Source organism: Rhinolophus ferrumequinum, chromosome 18 (assembly GCF_004115265.2).
Source record: "Rhinolophus ferrumequinum isolate MPI-CBG mRhiFer1 chromosome 18, mRhiFer1_v1.p, whole genome shotgun sequence".
NCBI lineage: Eukaryota > Metazoa > Chordata > Mammalia > Chiroptera > Rhinolophidae > Rhinolophus > Rhinolophus ferrumequinum.
In genome coordinates, this window is record NC_046301.1 from 11414387 (window position 1) to 11434411 (window position 20025).

Here is a 20025-nt window from a genome sequence, read left to right on the forward strand (position 1 = left end):
CTTTCTAGAGCCATAATCAAATAACACGGAATAGTCGTCAATCTATGGGAGACAATGAAATTTGAAGTTGCATTTGAAATCTTGCTGTAGCAAGTCCTCACTCAACGCCCTCAATAAGCTCTGTGGCTTTAAGTGAAACGACTTATAATAAACCAATTTTACATAGGCCAATTGACATAAACAAGAGTTAGGTTCTTTTCACATCTCATCAACGTATAACAAAATGGTGAAACAACGAGGACTTGCTGTATTTGAGAATTAGTAAGCAAACAGTTCTGTTTTGATTAGGACCTGTGTTTCCCAATATAGAACAAGTAATAAGGTATTTGTCAATAGTATCTGCAGTTGACTTACATTGCACTTGGTTACCTTGGTTTCACTAATTACTGTCATTTGTTCTGGGTTTGTCTAAGGTGGTAAATAAGTGGTTTGTAGTAATATGGACCACCAGAGTGTCATTGAGAAATACCTTTTGGGAAGTCATTTCCTAGGAAGATTGGCCACTCACAAAAACCTTATCTCTTTCTTGTTATTTACTGGTTTATCAATATGTATGCCAGTTTTCTGTTGAATTGCACTTTTTGTTTCATGGTCAGGATTCATAATCTAAATATCAACTTTAGTGCTTCACATATTTCTTCCAATTTTGTCTCTAAGAAAAAAAAATCAGCTGATGTATCATCATTAGAAATGATGGATTATGAAAACTTTGCACTTGTTTTTTTTTTGTGTTATAAACTTCACCAGACATTTTTAAAATTATTCATTCTTTTCCTACTCACCACTTCCTAGTTATTTGAGTAATTTAGTAATTTAGAGCCAATGTATTTTCCCCCAATACGCTGAGTAATTTAGAAACCTCTATTTCAGCAGCTTCTTTGCCAAAAAAGTCTTACCCTTCACAAAACTAATACAGAGATTTTTGGTTCCTGTCAGGTTAAGACAGGTCTAATTGTGAAGACACCTTCACCCATCACTCTTTATGCTGCCTATAATGGTTCACTTCTAAGCAGCCGGTCATGTTGGTGAAGCCCACATCTGTAGTTTCTCTTTTTCCTACTGACAGGTATGGACCTCTTCTCCAACTGCACTGAGGAATGTAAAGCGCTGGGCCACTCAGATCGGTGCTGGATGCCTTCTTTTGTCCCTTCTGATGGACGCCAGGCTGCTGATTATCGCAGCAATCTGCATGTTCCTGGCATGGACTCTGTTCCAGACACCGAGGTGTTTGAAACTCCAGAAGCGCAGCCCGGGGCAGAGCGGTCCTTCTCCACCTTTGGCAAAGAGAAGGCCCTTCAGAGCACTCTGGAGAGAAAAGAGCTGGATGGACTGCTGTCTAATACACGAGCGCCTTACAAACCACCATATTTGAGTAAGTATCACAGAAAAGACTGTATCCACGTGTTCCTTTTAAGAGAATAAAGTTCAACATGCCATTCTTCTTAGTAAAAATAGAGTTTAGGTTGTTTTCAGAAACAAGGATAAAAGTGACTCTTGGATGCAGGCAGTCAGTGCTTTACTATAGAAAAATGAACAATGCTTCACAGGAAGACAGGTTTCTGGGATAGGATATGGTTGTTGACAACAATCAAACCCAGTTTGGATGTTGGAAACATTTTTGAAATGCTCTTAGTAATTCCTTTGAAGATTGCTCTCTTGCTTACTTGATTTCCATGTTTTGAAGGGCTTAACTAAGGTGGAAAAACATCTCTCAACCCTTGAGAGATTTCATTTTCTTTTCGATGCCAGCATCATCGCCTAATCATCTTTCTACCATAGTGACATCAACATGTGAGAATAAATTCAGAAATCAATGCGGCCATCACTTTGATCATTCAATATGATTTAATAATATGTTGGTATGGATTCAAGTTTGATCAAAACCAGAGGAACTATGTGATGGAAGCATGCCAATACAGCAATAGTCTTCATTTATTTAAAATAATAGATTCTTCTAATATCGAGATATTGATAATTGCACTCAGGCCTTTCAATTCTGGGACCATATTCTTTAAGTGGATTATTTAATACAACCACTGTGAAAAATAAAAAATCGTTTGGGATTCTGTAGTATATTTACTTTGAGGATCTTGGTAATGAAATTCTATCATTCATTCTCTGCCTCATAGGAATCTTTTCCTTTTAGATAGTGGATAAATATTAATGACAATTCAATATTTTGATCAAACCATACAAACTACTATTTGATTAGGTAGAACTCATAACAACTCAATCAAAAAAAAAAGCCTTTTATCATTTCTAGTAAATACATCATACATGATGTTTTCTTACTTATCTTCTAGTTAAAAAAAAAAAATCGTGGAACCATAAGCTAGAACAAAGATTAGATAGGCTGCAGGTGTATCATTTATTTTATGACTTATGAAATGGGAAGGAAAAATAATTAAAAAAAAAAACAAGAGAAAAGGTAAAAGAACATTTATTTTAGGCCTTATCAATGTAAGTGTGAAAGGCATGGACTTAATTCCCTGAGGACATGGTTACTGCTCTGGATATTGATAATAAGAATAGACAGTGTCATATGATTAAAGATCTGCCATTAGATGCATACATTGTGATGGCAAAAGTGATCCAATTTTGTTTTATGAATGATTATGTTCAGTTTTTCAAAGTATTTAGAAATGCCATTACCCTAACATGACAGTATTTTAACATTTCAGGACCAAATAATGATGACTTCTTATGAATTATTGTTATTTGTTTTGCTTTATTTTTTAAAGTTGTAAAATACAAGGAGAGCAGAAATACTTAAGGAAAGTATTGAAACGTCTCACATAATAACGAAGATGTAATTTGTATGCTGAATTCCTGAAGTTTAACTCACACATCTACATACACTAGTGACTTAAAGTAGCCTAAAATCAAATTTTAATGAATGAGAACTATTGTGCAGTATTTGCCATGCGAATTGAATTCTGGATTTAAATTTTTATTTATTATCAAAAACCAAGCTTTTCCAGGTTCAAAACAGCATACTATCTTTAAAGTAAGAATGCACATTATAGAGACACATTATAAATGATTCCAAGTCAAAAAGTCAAAGATCATGTGATTCAGAGTAATTCAAGTTTCCATGTCTAAATAAATACAAATATTTACCATTAGTATATGTCAACTGGTAATCTACATCAAATATAGTGAAAAAATCTCTTTTGTTCTTAGGGAATGGTAAACGTGGTGACATTTCACTTACATATAGAACTGAAATTTTAAACATTTTCAAATGTCATTTTTCTACTGACTAGTTTTCCTTTTTAATTTGAAGAATCACAGAAATAATTTTTACTAATAAAATATGAATGCTGCATATATTTTAATGAACATTTCTCTAATTCTCAAGAACCTAGTGTTTTCATTTAGAAACCTGATTTCAGCTATTATGCAATACGTTAGCAGTGATGTATGTTGCTAGAAAAAAGAATGCATATATTATTTTATCAAGAAAATTAGGTTTGTTTGTATTTTATCCAGATAGGTATTAATATGAATTAGTTTTCAATAGCAGTTTATTTTCTTTGTCTTAGCCAAATCACTCTGCTTAAAATTTAGGGTTTAGGATGAAGTCTGACCTGGATGAAAAATAAGCAGAACAATAGTTATTTTTTTTTACTTATATTTGCCTTAGTTCTTCATATAATTTTAATTATGTCTGATTTTTTTTTAAACTTCTAGTGTTTAATGTCATCTTAGACTCACACAATTATCACTAAAATTACATCATAGCCCTGATTTAATAAGCATAGTCAAGTTTATAGTTAATCTGTTAGTATAAACTATAAACTAAAACTGTTCCTCACCATTTTGCACCCCAAATTCACCTAGTGATAGTTGTTAATACTTGTATCATTTATCATCAGGAATGTAAATATTCTCATCTTCTAAATTGAAAAGCACATCCCTTATATAATTAAAGAAGCTAAAAATTGACACTAATTACTTGCTTTTAATCAGAATGCTTAAATAATTATTGCGGTAGGTGTTTTTCTTTTGCTAAACATCCATTTAGTTTTATAATGAACATCCTGATGTTCAGAAAAGCAACTTATATTTAGTTGTTTTTGTAAAGCTCTAAAAAGCCTAAGGAGGCTGCCACTGTCATTAATAATATGACAGGGAAATAGTGATATGCTTAATAATACAAATGAGATCATTTTCTATACCCAAGAACTTTCCATTTCTATATCTCTGATCGCTAAAGTTGAAATGGAAAATTGCAGGAAACCAACGTTTACACAAAGTACGTGTATGCACATATTAAAAAATGTACCTTGTTTTTTAAAAATGCCAAATTGAGTCATATTTCCTTTTTTTTTAAAAGAAAAAAATCCATAAAGAGTACACATGATACATTTAATGAAATGGAACTTATTTTTGTAATCAGGAGTAATTTTGCAGAACATCTATTAATACTTTCCTTGTTAGTCATGAGCACTTTGTGAGCGTGCTTTCTCTTATTTTTCTTATAATGTTGTCGTTTGCTAGTACTCTGATAAGGACCAGAAGGACACACTGAAATATTGAGAAAATAAATTTAAACATGTAGAATATAGTCCTATATTCAAAACAGTGTTTAGATTTATGTTAAAATGTTAATGACTTTTAAATTCACCTAAATTTTTGTTAGATTAATAAAAAATACTAAAATATTATTTAGAATTTAATCACTGTTTTCAACACTTGCTGAAATGAAACAAAAAAAATAGTTTGTGGAGTTTAAAAATAAGGTCACATTTTTATCATGATGAATGGGAGAATTTTTTAGAATCATCGACATCTTATTTAAAATAATTTAGTCTTTCAAATGGTCTTTCTAGATGGTCTCGGCAAATAAGGAACAAAAATAAAGTTCAAGAATATAATTGATAAATGTTATATTATTAATATAATTTAGAAAAATCCAGTTAAAACAGTATCTTTAATATTATTTTCATAATCATTCTTGATTATGATTTTGGCTTCACATTTTGTACGTCATCTCATAAGATTTTTTTCAGTAAATAAGTATGTCTTTCAGTTCAAACTAGACTAAACAATACAGAACTAAAAGTATGAGTATTCATTTGGAAACGTGTTGGTTTCTTGTCAATAAACATAGTTATTCTCCAAGAATTGAAAACAATCATCAGATAAATAACCAAAGAAATTTCATCCAAAATATATTTGTGAAAATATTTCATTTATTTAAGCTATACAACAATAAATTATATTAAATGAAGTTAAATGAACTACATTGACAACATGCTATTTTAAATCCTAAATCCACGAAATTTTCTAGAAACATAGGACTATAGAGAATCACTTATTGAAAACTGTATGGTCCATCCTGACTTCCTATCATATAACATTTTGACTACTCAACGTATGCCAAAAAAATCACACTAGCTGTTTCCTGACCTAACCTTATTTTAGCCTACTTTTGAGCATTTTTGAAAATTCAACTCTACTCATCCATGTCATAACCTAAGAAAACATGTCAGAATTTCAAAACATTGCAATTATTGGTGACATTTTACCTAGACTTTTAATTATTATTATTATTATTATTATTATTATTATTATTATTATATAGTAAACCTGATTTTGGAGAAATTCTTAAAATTAATTTATATTAATTCTACAGAGCACTTAAAATTTTCAGTTGATTGAAATTGTTTTGTTTTGTTTAGTCACATCTCTTCTAATCCCTTATCTCACTCTGCCTTCTGTCAGTTTTCATAATTTATTGAACTCGATAGTATGGTAAGGAGATATATAGAATTCACAATAAAATGACTTTTCTTATTGATACACATTATCTTCATATTTGCGTACCCCATGTAGTTGTTTCTCTGAGATTTGTATATTCTTCTAATGTCATAAACATAACATCACTTTATTAAATATAAATGTCCACAAATAAGTATTTTTATATGTGGCATTTTTAACATTTAACATATCTCGTAGGTCCCTACACCACTAAATGATTGGACATCTTTTTTTCATATTTATTTTCTTTTCTAGATTTGTTAATGTCTGTTCACTTTTTAATCAAGTTGTGCTACTTTTTTATTACCTGATTCTGAAGGTTTTATTCTCTCACTCTTCTTTATAAGAATGTATCTAGATTTGTAAACTTAACTCATTTTCTCATTTTTTTTAACTTTATCTCTTTGTGACAAATCTCTGGTCTTTGAATCACACCAGTCTTTCTATTTTTCCATTAAATTTCTTTTCTGAGGAATTAATAATTAATCTCTCATAATCAAAATAGTTTACTCTCCTCAATTTTGTGAGCAGGAATCACATGATAACTCAAGATCAGGAAAAAAAAAATCCTAATCCCAGTTTATATTCTCTATAGATCTATTGTCAAATTTAATGTCCACTGATTTTTATGATATTTTACTTCTTTGAAAAAGGTAATCTACTTATAATTCATATAATCACTCCAGTTAACAGATGCAGGAGCTGATTGGAAGCTCCCTATAATGCTAGATAAATGAGATATAATAAAGTTATCTCATTTATTATTCTTTTGTTGTTGGTATAATGGTTTACCTCAACTAATATGATTTAAAGTGAAAGCTACAAAAATCCTGCTGAGGTGAAGCTATGAAACAGAGCAGCTCACGCTTCTGGTGATCTCTGTAGGCAATTTGTTTTTTACTTAGACATAAGTGCTTCTCTGTGACATCACATGTCACTTAAAATTTGTGCCTTTGGGTGCTTTCAAACTAGTAGTATCCCATACTCTCTTGGCATATTTAGATTCATCACCCAGCTATGCATATTATAAATATTAAATGATTATATTTTGAAAACTGAACGGATCCATGAGCGTTTTTAAAATACTCAAATTTTCTTGAATACGGTCATCATACTTTCATTTACACATACACCTGCACACACAGTTTTTGATATGTCTAGGCAAACTTTATTTTTTTTCATTCCAGTTAAAAACATGTTTTAAGTTAGGAGCATTTCTCTCTAGCTAATACCTACAAGTGTTTATGAGGGAAAGTAGCTTTTGAACTCATTCAAAATAGTAAAACATACCTAACCAAGGTGTTTTGTAAAGTATGAAGCTTTTCAATACTTTGAGATTTTTAAGCTTCTTTTGATTTATTCTAAGAATTTATTTCATATTCTAAGGACGAGTTAAATTTGTTTTGTATTTCTTCACGTTCTAAGAATTTTAATTACTCCCTTTTCTTACCCAGTGTGTGAGACAATCTTTCTTTTATTTACTAGGAGCTTTCATTCTTTAGTTACCTTTTTTCTTTTTTTACGTTTTTTAGCTAAGAGGTATATACTTTCCTCTGGTTTCGACACTTTTTTTTTCTTATTTATTTATTGCATGTTATTAATTATATTTTCAGTTTACAGATATGTGGTTAAATAAAATATTGTACATTGTTAAGGGCACATAGAGAAGACTTAATTGATAAAAGTAATTTATATCTTTAATCAATAGTTTACACTCCTTAGTATGTGAGGCTTCATCTATTACCTAAAGCAGTTAATTTCATGCATAGTTTGCATTTTATAGAATTAACCTATAAATATTATTTACATACCTCATTTTATATTACAGATCATTTTCATCCTTTTTCTTATTTTGTACATTGGAAGTAAATACATATAAGCATTTTTTCCATCATGTGAGCTAACAAAGGAAGATCATCAATTAAAATATAAGTAGAATTATTCAATGAAAGGAATATCCACTTGGAAATTTTTTCCTGCCTCATCATACTGAAGATTTATGGGTCTAAATTTAAATGCATTCAGTTATAAAGATATTGCAAATAGTCTGGAATATAAAAATGTAAGTGCTCATAAATATTATTAAATATTATTTAATACTCAATGTACCAGGCCTTTTTTCGGTGAGTCTGTGTCTCCTGAAAGTCTTCTAATAGGAATTTGATAGTGTCAGTAAGACAATGTACCTCGGAAATTCTTTCGGACCGTGAGGTCCAAGATTGAATAATACTGCTGAATCAAGACTGAACTCAGCACAATATGAGTCAATTTAATGTTTCCCAAAGTGTAATAAAAACGTGGGCAGTTTTTCTATGGAGATCCAATAAGAGCTCCTACTTATTGCATTAGTGATCCCTAATCATCTACACCAGTTTAGGCGGGGAGAATATAGGAGATTGGAAAAAATAGAACCCCAAAGTATAATTACATATAAAAGGACATGGATTTAAAAAAATGTAAGCTAGAAATTTTGAAGATGAAAAGCAGGGTTTATTCTGATTCTATAATTAATACATCATATGACATTATGCCTAGGTACATAACTATATGATTTCCCCTAGAGATACATTTCTCTTAATTCTAAGAATTGAAAAGATCATATGTGAACTTCACTTCAGTACATTTCTATAATCAGTACAATAAATTTATCTGAATTATCAATGATAGCTTTTAAGTCATTGAGTTCAAGAAGTGAATATAAATCATTATTTTCTGTGTTCTATTTTCATGATTCTGTTGTATGGATACATTTGTACATATATGTACATATATGCATTAATTATATTATATTTTAAATTTAATTTACGTTTTAATTATATCTATTAATTACTAGAGAAAGAACAGTGATGATATTTAACAAGAGAGTAAGTTTATTAAACTAATAGCTACTTCATTATCAGAAGCTAGTAACATGACAATGTGGTGCTTGTTAAGAAACAGACACGTAATTCAATCAATTTTAGTATTTTCCTTTACTTTTTTAAGATACTGGCTCTACTATTTGAGGACCAGTTCAAAACACATAGGTGGTGAAATTAACCATGACACTATAGAGGAAATAGATGTCTGGATCCAGGTAAATAGATCTTGGTTCTTGACTTATCTCAATCTTTTTGATGAGAACAATGGCAATAGAAAATGATATGTAGACTACACAGAGTTCTACTAAATTATATTTTTAAACATGTATTATGAGGAATTTTTACTATTATAATTTTTACTATTTATAAAAATATTTTTATCACTATGGCTTTTATTTTTCTTTTATTGTTGGCATTAGCCAGAATGTTACACTACATCCCGATATTATAGGTGATATTGCTGGGTATTTAATTGTATATTTTACACATGCTTCTGTACTAGAAATATGACATTAGTCTGTCATCAAGGGCTTTAAGGCTAATGCATAAACCAATAAATATGTATCAGCTGAAAATTAGATAATTACAACATTATTCCCTAAAAAGCATATTTGTAAATGCTTTTTGTCAAAATTTTCAAATACATGTCTAAGAAAAAGGAAAAAAAAACCCTGAGTATAGAAGTAATACATAAACAAAATCAATTATCAAAGCTACATTTCCTGGATTAAATTTTGAATCTCCCTTGTTAAAGAATTAGCCTGGGTAGGAGGGTTCTCATATCTAGCTGAGCATATCATTGGGTTCTGTCTCAAAGTGTAGCACATAATAGAAATACATTATTGAGTGGACAATGCAGCAGGAGACAAATTATACATAATAAGTTGTTTTGACAATGTACACCTGATGGTGTATGTAAGATAAAATATTTCACATGTAGGATTAATCGAAGTGGTGGTAGGAATAGATATGAAGTTAATGTAATAGTTTGACAGTTGGTATCCTTTTATTCTTAGACAATGTATAGGAAACCTAGAGTCTCACCTGTAAAATTAGTATAATATTCTTGTGCATTAAACTTGATGCCAGAGCTAATCCCCTTGTTAGTCATGAATAGTGTGGTTTTAAGGTTTATTTGCTATAGAATTACTCATCAGATGATTACACTGTGGTCATTAAATCTAGATGTTTTGGTAAATAGATCTTGGTTCTTGACTTATCTCAATCTTTTTGATGAGAACAATGGCAATAGAAAATGACATGTAGACTACACAGAGTTCTACTAAATTATACTTTTAAACATTTTAAAAATAATGGATAATTTCAAGTATACGAAAAATGGAGTGTACTAAACTCTCCATTTTCTCTAGCTTAAACAGTGATCAATTCTTGGTCAAATTTGTTTCATCCAAACACTAACACAACTTTCCCTTCACTGAGATTTTAAAGTAAATCCAGAGATCCTACTGTTTAATCATTAATATTTCAGCATACGTTTGTTAGAGATAGAGTTTATTTTTAGCATAACCACAATAACAATATCCCTCCTAATTTTTTTCTATCACTGTTAGTTGTTATTCACATTTCCATAATTTTCTCATAATTATTATTTATCATAAGCTAATTTGTTTATTTTAATTTGATGATCAAAGTAAGGTTCCTAGATAACAACTCATTTTTCTTTTAAATTTTTTATTAAAGTATAATATACATGTAGAAAAGTACAAAAATCATAAATGTATAACTCAATACATTTTCACAAAATGAGAACATCTGAATAATCAGTGACCAAAACATTAATTAGATACTGGGTCCAGTAGCCAAAATATTACTAGTATGTCTTGAAATCCAATATTCTGTTTCCTTCCAGTTACTACCACCGAAAGGTTTACCACTCTCCTGGCCCCTAACCAAAATTAATTTTTCTGGGTTTAAAATTTATATAATCTGAACAAATGAAATAGTGTATTTGAGTTTCACTACAATTTATTAGCCAATTATTCTCTCTCATAATATAGGGAAGACAATCAGCAGAGCCCATATATAGTGGCATATATGCTAAAAATGACAATTTAGTGAGACTGTCTTCTCCTTGGATATGATTTCTCTATCTCTAGAGTTCTCCATATATCTAGTCTTTTAGAAATGCTTGATACTTTATATCTTCCTTATTGTTTGAAAAATGCTCTTCTGTCACTTACTGGTGTTTTCTAGAAACAAATATTTCAATATGTTAACTTGAATTCCAAATTATATCATAAGGGTAGAAAATGCAAATATCTGTATTTCACATTTCTTTGAGCCTAGGTTAGAGGATTGTGGCAAATAGTCTCCAATTTGCCAGAATCCTAGAGTTCTCCTTATATCTAGTCTCTAGAGACGCTTAAAAGAGACTCTGAATAAAGTAAAGAGATTAACATTTTAGAAAATAGCTTATCTGAAAAGAGTTTAAAAGGATTGAGGGACTATGAATTGAGAAGAAAAGTGGTGAGGTGACATAACATATATTAAGTGTTTAAATAAATGCTACACAGATAGTGATCAGTTAATCTGTCTTTATTGAGAGCAAAAAAGAGAAAATGGATCTATATTGCATTCTGAGAGATTTAAATTTGACATTGTAGGAAACATCCTGCCCCTGACATTGGTATTTGCTCCTGAGAGATATGGAGACACGGTAGCCTTATGATCTACAGACCTATGCCTACGCCCTCTGTGAGGTGGAGGAATAGTCCTCCGATGTAATTTTCAAAAACACTCATCCCCAAACTGGAGCTGATAAAGGAGTGAAGAGGATGGTGTTTAATTTTACTGGAGGACGAAGGAAAGACCATTGAGAAAGCCGTGTTTTATATCTACTCTCTTCCCTTCCTTCTTCTACGGGGATGACTTCTGTCTTTCTCTGGAATTTTGAAAAGAAAAAAATTTGGTGTCTTAAACCCTTTCCCTCCCTCACACATTGAATTGCAATGGATGATAAAATGCCCCGAAACAAGAATTAAGAAATCATACTCCTAGAAGAAAACTTGAGGAAATGTGTGAAGTGCAAAAGCTGTATGAAATTGTCATGTATATATATATATATATATAAGCATATATATTTATATACATACACACAGACATGTATGTATATATACACATATATATATAGGTGTGTATATATGTATGCAATAAATAACATATTGTGTCTATTAAATTATGGATTACAACTTAAAGGTTTAAAACTTCATATGTATAATATTTATAAAAAGAAGACATGTCTATAGATTATAAAAATCTTATTTTGTTTGTCAAATATTGAACCTTCTCTTTACTGTAGGCTTATTTCTCTTATAATAAGAATTTTGTACTTTTGATATCATAATATCTTCTGCTGAATTTTAAGTAAAACCTTTGGTTTTTTTCCAGCTACTGTGACATGATTCATAATTAAATAAAAATGTAGCAGCCATTATTAACGATTCAAGGTCAAGTTGTGCAGCCTTCTTAAGCCTAATAGTAACACATGCTTTCTTAATTATTTCGGAAGATATAGCAAGCAGGCTATATATGATCATTATATTTTGGCTGATATTTTAGAAAGAAAATTAAAAGGTAATATTAGCTTGGTAATGCGGAAGCATGAATTAATCACACACTTTAAAAATATAATGAAAGGGGAAAATCATTAGCTAAATATTAATGCTAAATTGAATACTAATAGTATTAGCTAGTATTGAGTGCCCATTTTATAGGCATGAGAAGATGAAATAAGACATAATAAAGGCATCAGTTTCATAAATACAACCAGTGTTACAAGGTGATAGTTATTTTCATCAGTCAAGGATCATGAAATATGCCCTAATGAATCTCAGGCGATCGTAAATGATTTCAGGATTAGATATATTAATGTTTTATAATTATATAAATATACTTGATTTCATATAGGTGAAGGGGTTGTTTGGTATTAGACTATGTAGAAATGCTTTTTGTGGATAGATTGGAGTGAATTCTAACTTCTTTGAATTTGAATTAAGCTAAGGATCTGGGAAATCTTTATGTTCAAATTCCATTTAATTTGTATTATAGAATGGTGTAAAGATAATTATTTCTCAAACTAACAAAATGTTATCCCATTGAAATTACTGGGGAAGGTAATTCTTTTTTTTTTTTTTTTTTTTTTTTTTTTGTAATGCAGGCTTAATTAGAATTATTTTTAGGAAATACCTGACATTGAATAATTTAATTTCATCTCTCAAATGTATACTTAAGCCTGAGTTCTGGAAAATAATCCCTGAAAACTTAAATTGCTTGCTTAGTTGGAATTCTTCACAGAAATTACATTTTCATGGTGCCTATAAAAAGTGTGCTACTATATCTAATATCGGGTATATTACCTTCCTTTTAAATTAAAACATTGAATGCAGTTTACAAAGCACATATTGTGTTGCTTTAAGGTTAATTTAAAATTTTTGTCCTTCTCAGTCATTACGGTGTTTCACATTTCAATAGCTATCTAATCTCAGAGGGATGTCAATATATATTCTATTCCTTATAGTACTATTATATTTATTGTAAAGTAGTGACATGCCAGGTTAGAACTGTAGAAAAGTTTTTTAACTAGCTGCTTTCGGCAAGTCCTCCCAAGCTACTGACAAAAACAGTGGTCCACATTCAAGAATACTTTTTGTTGAGCACCTACTATGTTCTAGGCACAGTGGTCTTCAGTTTTGTTTTCCCTAGAACCAAATTATATAAATCTTCTCAAGGCCTGCTATCTAGGAAAATGATTATGACTCATGAACTCATCACAAATTGAGGTGACAAAAGATCCATATCTTAATTTACAATGCAAATATAATAACTGAATCAACTTAAATACTCCTGAGCGATTCCCATGGGAAAAGTAGAAATACTGTTAGAACTCTGGTTGAGAATATAAAGGGCCTGGGATCAACTTCATTATTAGTGATGACACATAGCCTCATGCATTCTCATTTAATGTAAGGATATTGTACCTCCTACACAGACCAAAATTCTCAGGTCAGGTCATCTGAGTGTCACCTGCTCTAGGCCATCTTAGAAACATGCAAAAGCATTTTAATTACTGGTATACCCCTGCCTGCAACCTCATGCAAGCCACCAGTCCTATTTTTAGGGTTTTTTTGTTTGTTTTGTTTCTTTGTTTGTTTGTTTTTTTAATTATTCATTTGTTTTCAGTTACAGTTGACATTCAATATTATTTTATATTAGTGTCAGGTGTACAGCATAGTGGTTAAACATTTATATAATTTATGCAGTGGTGCTCTGATTAGTCTAGTACCCACCAAGCATTATACATAGTCATTGCAGCATTATTGACTATATTCTCCACACTGTACTTTAGATCTCTGTGACCAAAAAGAATGAATAAACTAACCTCAGGCACATTACAGTACTAGTAAAAAGTTTCCAACTCCCTTTATGATGTACGTGAAACCCAAACTGCCTACTTAGTTGGATTGTGAGGTCCTTAGTAAATACCTGAAAAAGACTCTAGTCACTATTTTCGGGATAGGTTTTCTAAGCATCACTAAGCTTATCCATTTTGACTTTACGATAACATGGAACTTTTAATTTCAGATGATAGCATTTTCTGATTTTGGACTCAAAGTATGCATGTACTTCCTTCGGACTTACAGCCTACTGTCGATTTACATGAGTCGGTGAGCTTTACAACTGTACTCGTGTCAGAGAAGCGACGTGGTGCGGGTAACACCTTTGGTTACACAGCCAGTCTGCCAGTGTTCAAATACTGATCCAGCCAGTTACTAGCTGTGTGACCTCCGTAATTTCAGTAACCTTCCTGTAACTTATTTCCCTCATCCGTGACATACATCTTCAAAAGCTCATCGTGGAGATTAAAAAATTTAACATATTTATAGCCGTGAGTGCCTGACCCAAAAGAAGCACTCATTAAGTGTTCAAGACAATCACATATTCAGTTAAAATTGGAACAATGACATCAGCCTAATATGGAGAAAATTAAAATGCTGGGCTTAAATAGAATTAATGATGGTCTTTTTTACTCCCAGAGAAAAATCAGATGCCAAATGTTCTTTTCACAGTATATCACTATTTCACATGTGCAGTATATATTATTTCACATAATACATATATTTGAAAAGTAGACTATTTTCCTTTTTCATGTGTGAAACCAAAGCAATGGATTGACTACAACAACAGATATAATGCCCAGCGAGCCTGCTTTGTTTTATGATGATGTTAGTACAGCATGATGACCACTTTTAAAATGTTATATTCTGATTATTTTATTTGTACATTTACAATGAGTGAAGGTACTTGATTATGGACAACAAGCAGTAAAAATAATCTGACAAAAATACACTTTTTTGAGACAACAGATTTTTATTTTAGTCTAAGAAGCAGCATGTTATGTTTGGTGATTGTAGGAAAATAAAGAATTTATATTTCTTCAGACTGAAATTTTTAGAAAATGATGCCAATGGCTATATCCAATTAGTCTTAATCTGTATTTCGGCAATGGTTCTAGTGTAAATTCTGGCCTTAGATGGGATGCTGTTATTCCAAATCGTTCTGACGTCCTTGTGTGTGAGACACACAGATGCCCTAAAACCATCATACAAAGTAAATGAAAACAGTTTGTTAGTGTGGAAAATTGGGTCTTTTTATAAGATATACCAAAGACATCTATGTCTGCCAGTATTCGAACACACAGAAACTCAGCAATTTTCGTGCCTCTTTTATCTTCACTAAAATCTTCTATCTGATAAACCTGATTGTCTCAGTCAGCTTATTTATATTTGTGTACCTTTGCCTTTCCAAGTCAAATAAAAGTAGTAAATGATATCATAAGCCCATTGGAGAAATGCCTGAAAAACGGCTCAAACTTTACTTTTTATTAGTGGTTTATTCATTAAGCTCTCTGTATAAATTCTTATGATTTTTCGATTCTGTGTAATTTCTGTCTTCTGCCTTCCACGTCAGTTTTGCATATATATCACTATTTTGCCTGAACAACAAGAGACTTAACATCTAAATTCCAGAGCCAATGCATTTAAACATCATATGTTCTTATTTCTTTTCATGTTCATGTCTCCTATAAAAACAAAATTTTCTCATTTTTTATAAAATAATGAAATTTCCTGTTATGAATAGTGCTGGTTCCCAACTATGGAAGATATGAAATTTTAAAACAGATTTACTTTTTTCCATTTAACGCATCTATGAATGAAATTATAATGTCAACTGTATTAAACATTTTCTCTCTTCTCAAAATGCATTGTTTTTAAAACCTTTTTTTTCAATTACAGTTGACATTCAATATCATATCAGTTTCATGTGTACAGAATAATGATTAGATGTTAATATACCTTAGGAAGTGATGCCCTCAATAAGTCTAGTGCCCACCTGGTACCATGCATTGTTTACAATATTGACTATATTCCCTATGCTGTACTTTACTGCGCTGGTTTTCAATGAGTCAATGTTGTTTTCAGTTTCTTATGTCACTAACAGATGAACAAGGTATTCACTTCATTAGAATACAATGTATTTGGTTATCTTTGTGAGAGATCCCTTAGAGTGCAATCAGAAAAGGATTTCTAGAACTCTATTTTGGGGCCAATATCAGAGCGCCATCTGCATGATTTTAACTGATGAGAAAACGAGCGTGCTAGGAGCACAGAACTGCGTGAACAAAAGTGCTGAATTAGAGAGCAAATAAACATGGAGAAGTGAATATGCTAGGATGCATATCTATAAAACAAATCCAAGGTTAACAGTGCAACTTAAGGTTTGGAAGTTATCTGTTAGATAGGTTAAGACACGTTTTGAATAATAATATAATGACAGTGGTTAACAATTATTAAGTACTTATTATGAGCCTGGCACTATTCTAAGGACTTTTCAGAAACGAATCCATTTAAATCTTACAATAACCAAATGAAATAGGTATTTTTGCTATCTGCATTTTGCATATTATAAGATTAAGGAAAAGAGATGCCCAGTAATTTGCTCCTGAACTCACTGTTAGTCAAGGAGAGCCAGCCAGGCTTTTTATTTGAGACCATCCGATTTTAGAGTAAGTATCCATAACCAACTTACTACTGGAATCACAGGCTTAAGAAATTGGAAACTATTTAGAAAGAAGTTAGTAAGGATTTGTTGTGTTGGGCTGTATGTTTGTTTTTGCTTTACTAACAGTGTGTCTTTGCAGTTGTCAAGCTTTGTGGCAATAAACCTGGTGGAGAATGAAAATGAAAAGATTACTAGTGGAGACATTTTGAAAAAAATCTATAGTATTAGAATTCTAAATGTAGCAATAAAAGGTAAAGAAAGTGGTTGTTAAGAATGTTTCTCAAATCTTGAGACTGGATTATTGGGAGAAGAGCACATCCCCAATACTACTGCTACTATTATTAATAATAATAAAATTCCTGTCCTGGATGGGAGTCAGTTTTGATTCGAAAACAGATTAATCAACTAGGAACATTTCAACCAGAGTGCATTTCAGTAGAATGGAAAAACTAAGATAAATTATGTCTGATTTATATATCAAAAGTGTGGATAATTGTAAGATAGTGTAAAAAAATATGTGTACTTTCTTGTTTAAATTAAGAATTTTGGAAGTGAAAAGTAGACACGAGAAAAGATAATTGAAAATATATCACGGGTTATTTTGGGATAGGAAAGACTTGATCAAATGTACAATTATTTAAAATATTTATTTAATTATTTAAAATATTTAAAATTATTTAAAATATTTATTTTTAATACCATAATTAAAACTGTCCCTGTATCTTCAGCATTTCTATGAGTTGCACACCAGATGTCCCTTGGGTAAGATTTACTTGTGAGTGTCTCTCTATGAAAGGATAAACCTGAGAGCAATATCTCATTTTTTAAATAAGATTCAGTTTCACAGTTATAATATAAAGTTAATTTAATATTAGTCTATGATCATTATCTGCCTTATTCTTGTTAACATCTGAAGGAAAAATGTCCCATGTTGTTCTATAGGTCCCTAATTTTATTGCTTCTGGCACTACCCAAAGCCTGGGATAGTGGGGTTAGAATCACTTCTTTAAGCAGCTCATTTCACCACCGGATTTTTGTTTTGTTTTGTTTTTTTCATTTTTTCCCCCCACAGTTATCCTTAGAATTGAGTTACCAGGTATAAAACAATCAGGCAATTATTTTGATTACAAAATATCTTGCTACATTTGGAAGATTCAGGGTGAGGAAATGCAAACTATTTCCAGATATATAAAGTATAACCCTGGAACCTCTAACTGGATTCTGTGAGAAGAGAGATACACGTTACTTACTTTTGTGTACCCCCAACCCAGTCCTTTCACCTAGCGCACCAAAATTAATGAAGGCTTGTCTATTTTTCCTTCTGGCTTCTAATGTGAAATAATTAGATATAAATAATTAGTATAAATAATTAGTATAAATAGTATAAATAATTAGTATAAATAATTTATACTTATAGACATTTGACTTCAGTATTCTTCTCTTTAAATTTTTTGCTTTGTTCTGTTTTATATTTAAACCCAGTCTACATTTTTTGCTTCATGTTATTCAATGATTGTCAGTCTCTTGATACACCATTTTCCCAGGGCCTCATACTTGCACACATCCTGGTCTCCCTCTGGAATGCTCTCTCCTTTACAAAACCATTCCTTACCACATCTGCTCAGCCATCTCTTACTCATCAATTAACATTCAACTCTTTTTACCCTTAATGAGAAACCTTCCCAGACAAAGATATATGTGTGTGTGTGTGTGTGTGTGTGTTCTTCTTGTAACTTATATATTTTTATACACAATTGCTATTTTAAAAGATCTTGCAAAATAATTGTTTGCCCATTGGATTATTAAATCTTTTAGAGCAGAATCTATGTACAATGCATTTGAGTCTCAAGTCCTAGAACTTCGTCTGGAGCAAAGTAAATACCCATAAGTGCTTATAGACTGCAGCAGTGAATCTAAATGAAACATCCTGAAACCAAGGAAGCAAGTGCATTTTTTTTTCTTCAGTAATCTAGGCATCTTCCCAACTTACATAGATTAATACAGTTATAGTGATATCTGAATGTCAAAACAAACAAACAAATAACCCCCACTCCCCCAAAACCAAACCATTTCCACTCCTAATATACTCTCCCCTGGATTTCATCTCCCTTTAACCTTCCAAGATAGAGACATTCTTTTTATGCCAGGCTTAACTATGCTAGTTCTTTCATTCACTTCTTTCTTTCTTTCATTTTTTTTTCCTGATTGATCACTTAATCTTTAACAACTTCTTAAGCCTCATTACCAACTGCTAATTATAAACTTGTATGTAAATATTCAGTAAATATAAGGCAATCTTAAACGTGAACGTGTAAGAGGATTCATTGCAGATGCTGATTATGGCATGAGGCTGTCGATAGCACAGGACAACTATGCCTAGAAGCAATGTATCTCCCTTTCCTTCAGGTTTCTGGGATTTTCATGGAGAGGTTTTTAGGTGTTGAGTATTTTTACTCATCATCAATATTGCATAAATTATTTTCAGATTTTTTTCTTAGATATTATATGTTTTTATTATGGCACTGTGGCAACTAATGAGTATCTCAGATGCTTTCTTAAAAATAATGATACAAAATTTTGATATTTTTGGCAAGAGATAAACATATCTCTTTATTATGAGATATGTAGGTGGATTTGTACATTTCTCATATTTTAATAATGATATATATATATATATATATATATATATATATATATTACATTTCCAATACTATTTAACCAGAACCTATTACTGACCCCAATAAAGGCTGATTAATTAAAATTTGAAGTTTTTCTTAGATTTATCATGATACTTTTTGTAGATAGTTAATGTATCACATGACGTCTATGTTTATTTAGTTTATTATCTGGTTAAATATGTACAGTAAATTAAGATGAACCCCAATCAAACACAAAGTTTAAACTTCTGGAATGTAATGTAACTATTTAAAGATCTAACTCATCATTTAATTAGAACATAACTAAAGTGATTTTAAACTTTAATAAGCATGATATAATCTTATTTCAACAATTTAGCATTTTTGTGATGGTTTTTAGAGCTAAATTTGATTCACTGCCTACGAGTTTTTAAATCTCTAATTATCTGATTATGGATTAAATTGAAAAAGCAAGAGGTAAGTGGTTAAATGATTTCTAGTAGATAACTAAAATTAAAATGTATACCTAATCTTAGATTTTAGAATAAAAAATTTAAAATTATGTTTATTAAGCAAAGAAGAAAGAACATTTTATCTGGTCTGTTGTTTATCTCACAAAAGCAAAGATTTCACTCCAAACAAAGATTAAAAATTTTCAAATAATGTTCAGTAACAATTAAGAT

The 20025-nt window shown here is 30.9% G+C and overlaps 1 protein-coding gene across 1 annotated transcript in view; it reads left to right on the forward strand.

The window, feature by feature from the left end:
* The window catches only part of PCDH10 (protocadherin 10), a 42068-nt gene that overhangs the window by 12577 nt on the left and 9466 nt on the right, over positions 1–20025 (forward strand). Inside the window, exon 4 of the mRNA XM_033135260.1 lies at positions 1067–1372. Coding sequence (XP_032991151.1) covers positions 1067–1372 — 306 coding nt within the window. The remainder of the gene's footprint in view (positions 1–1066; positions 1373–20025) is intronic.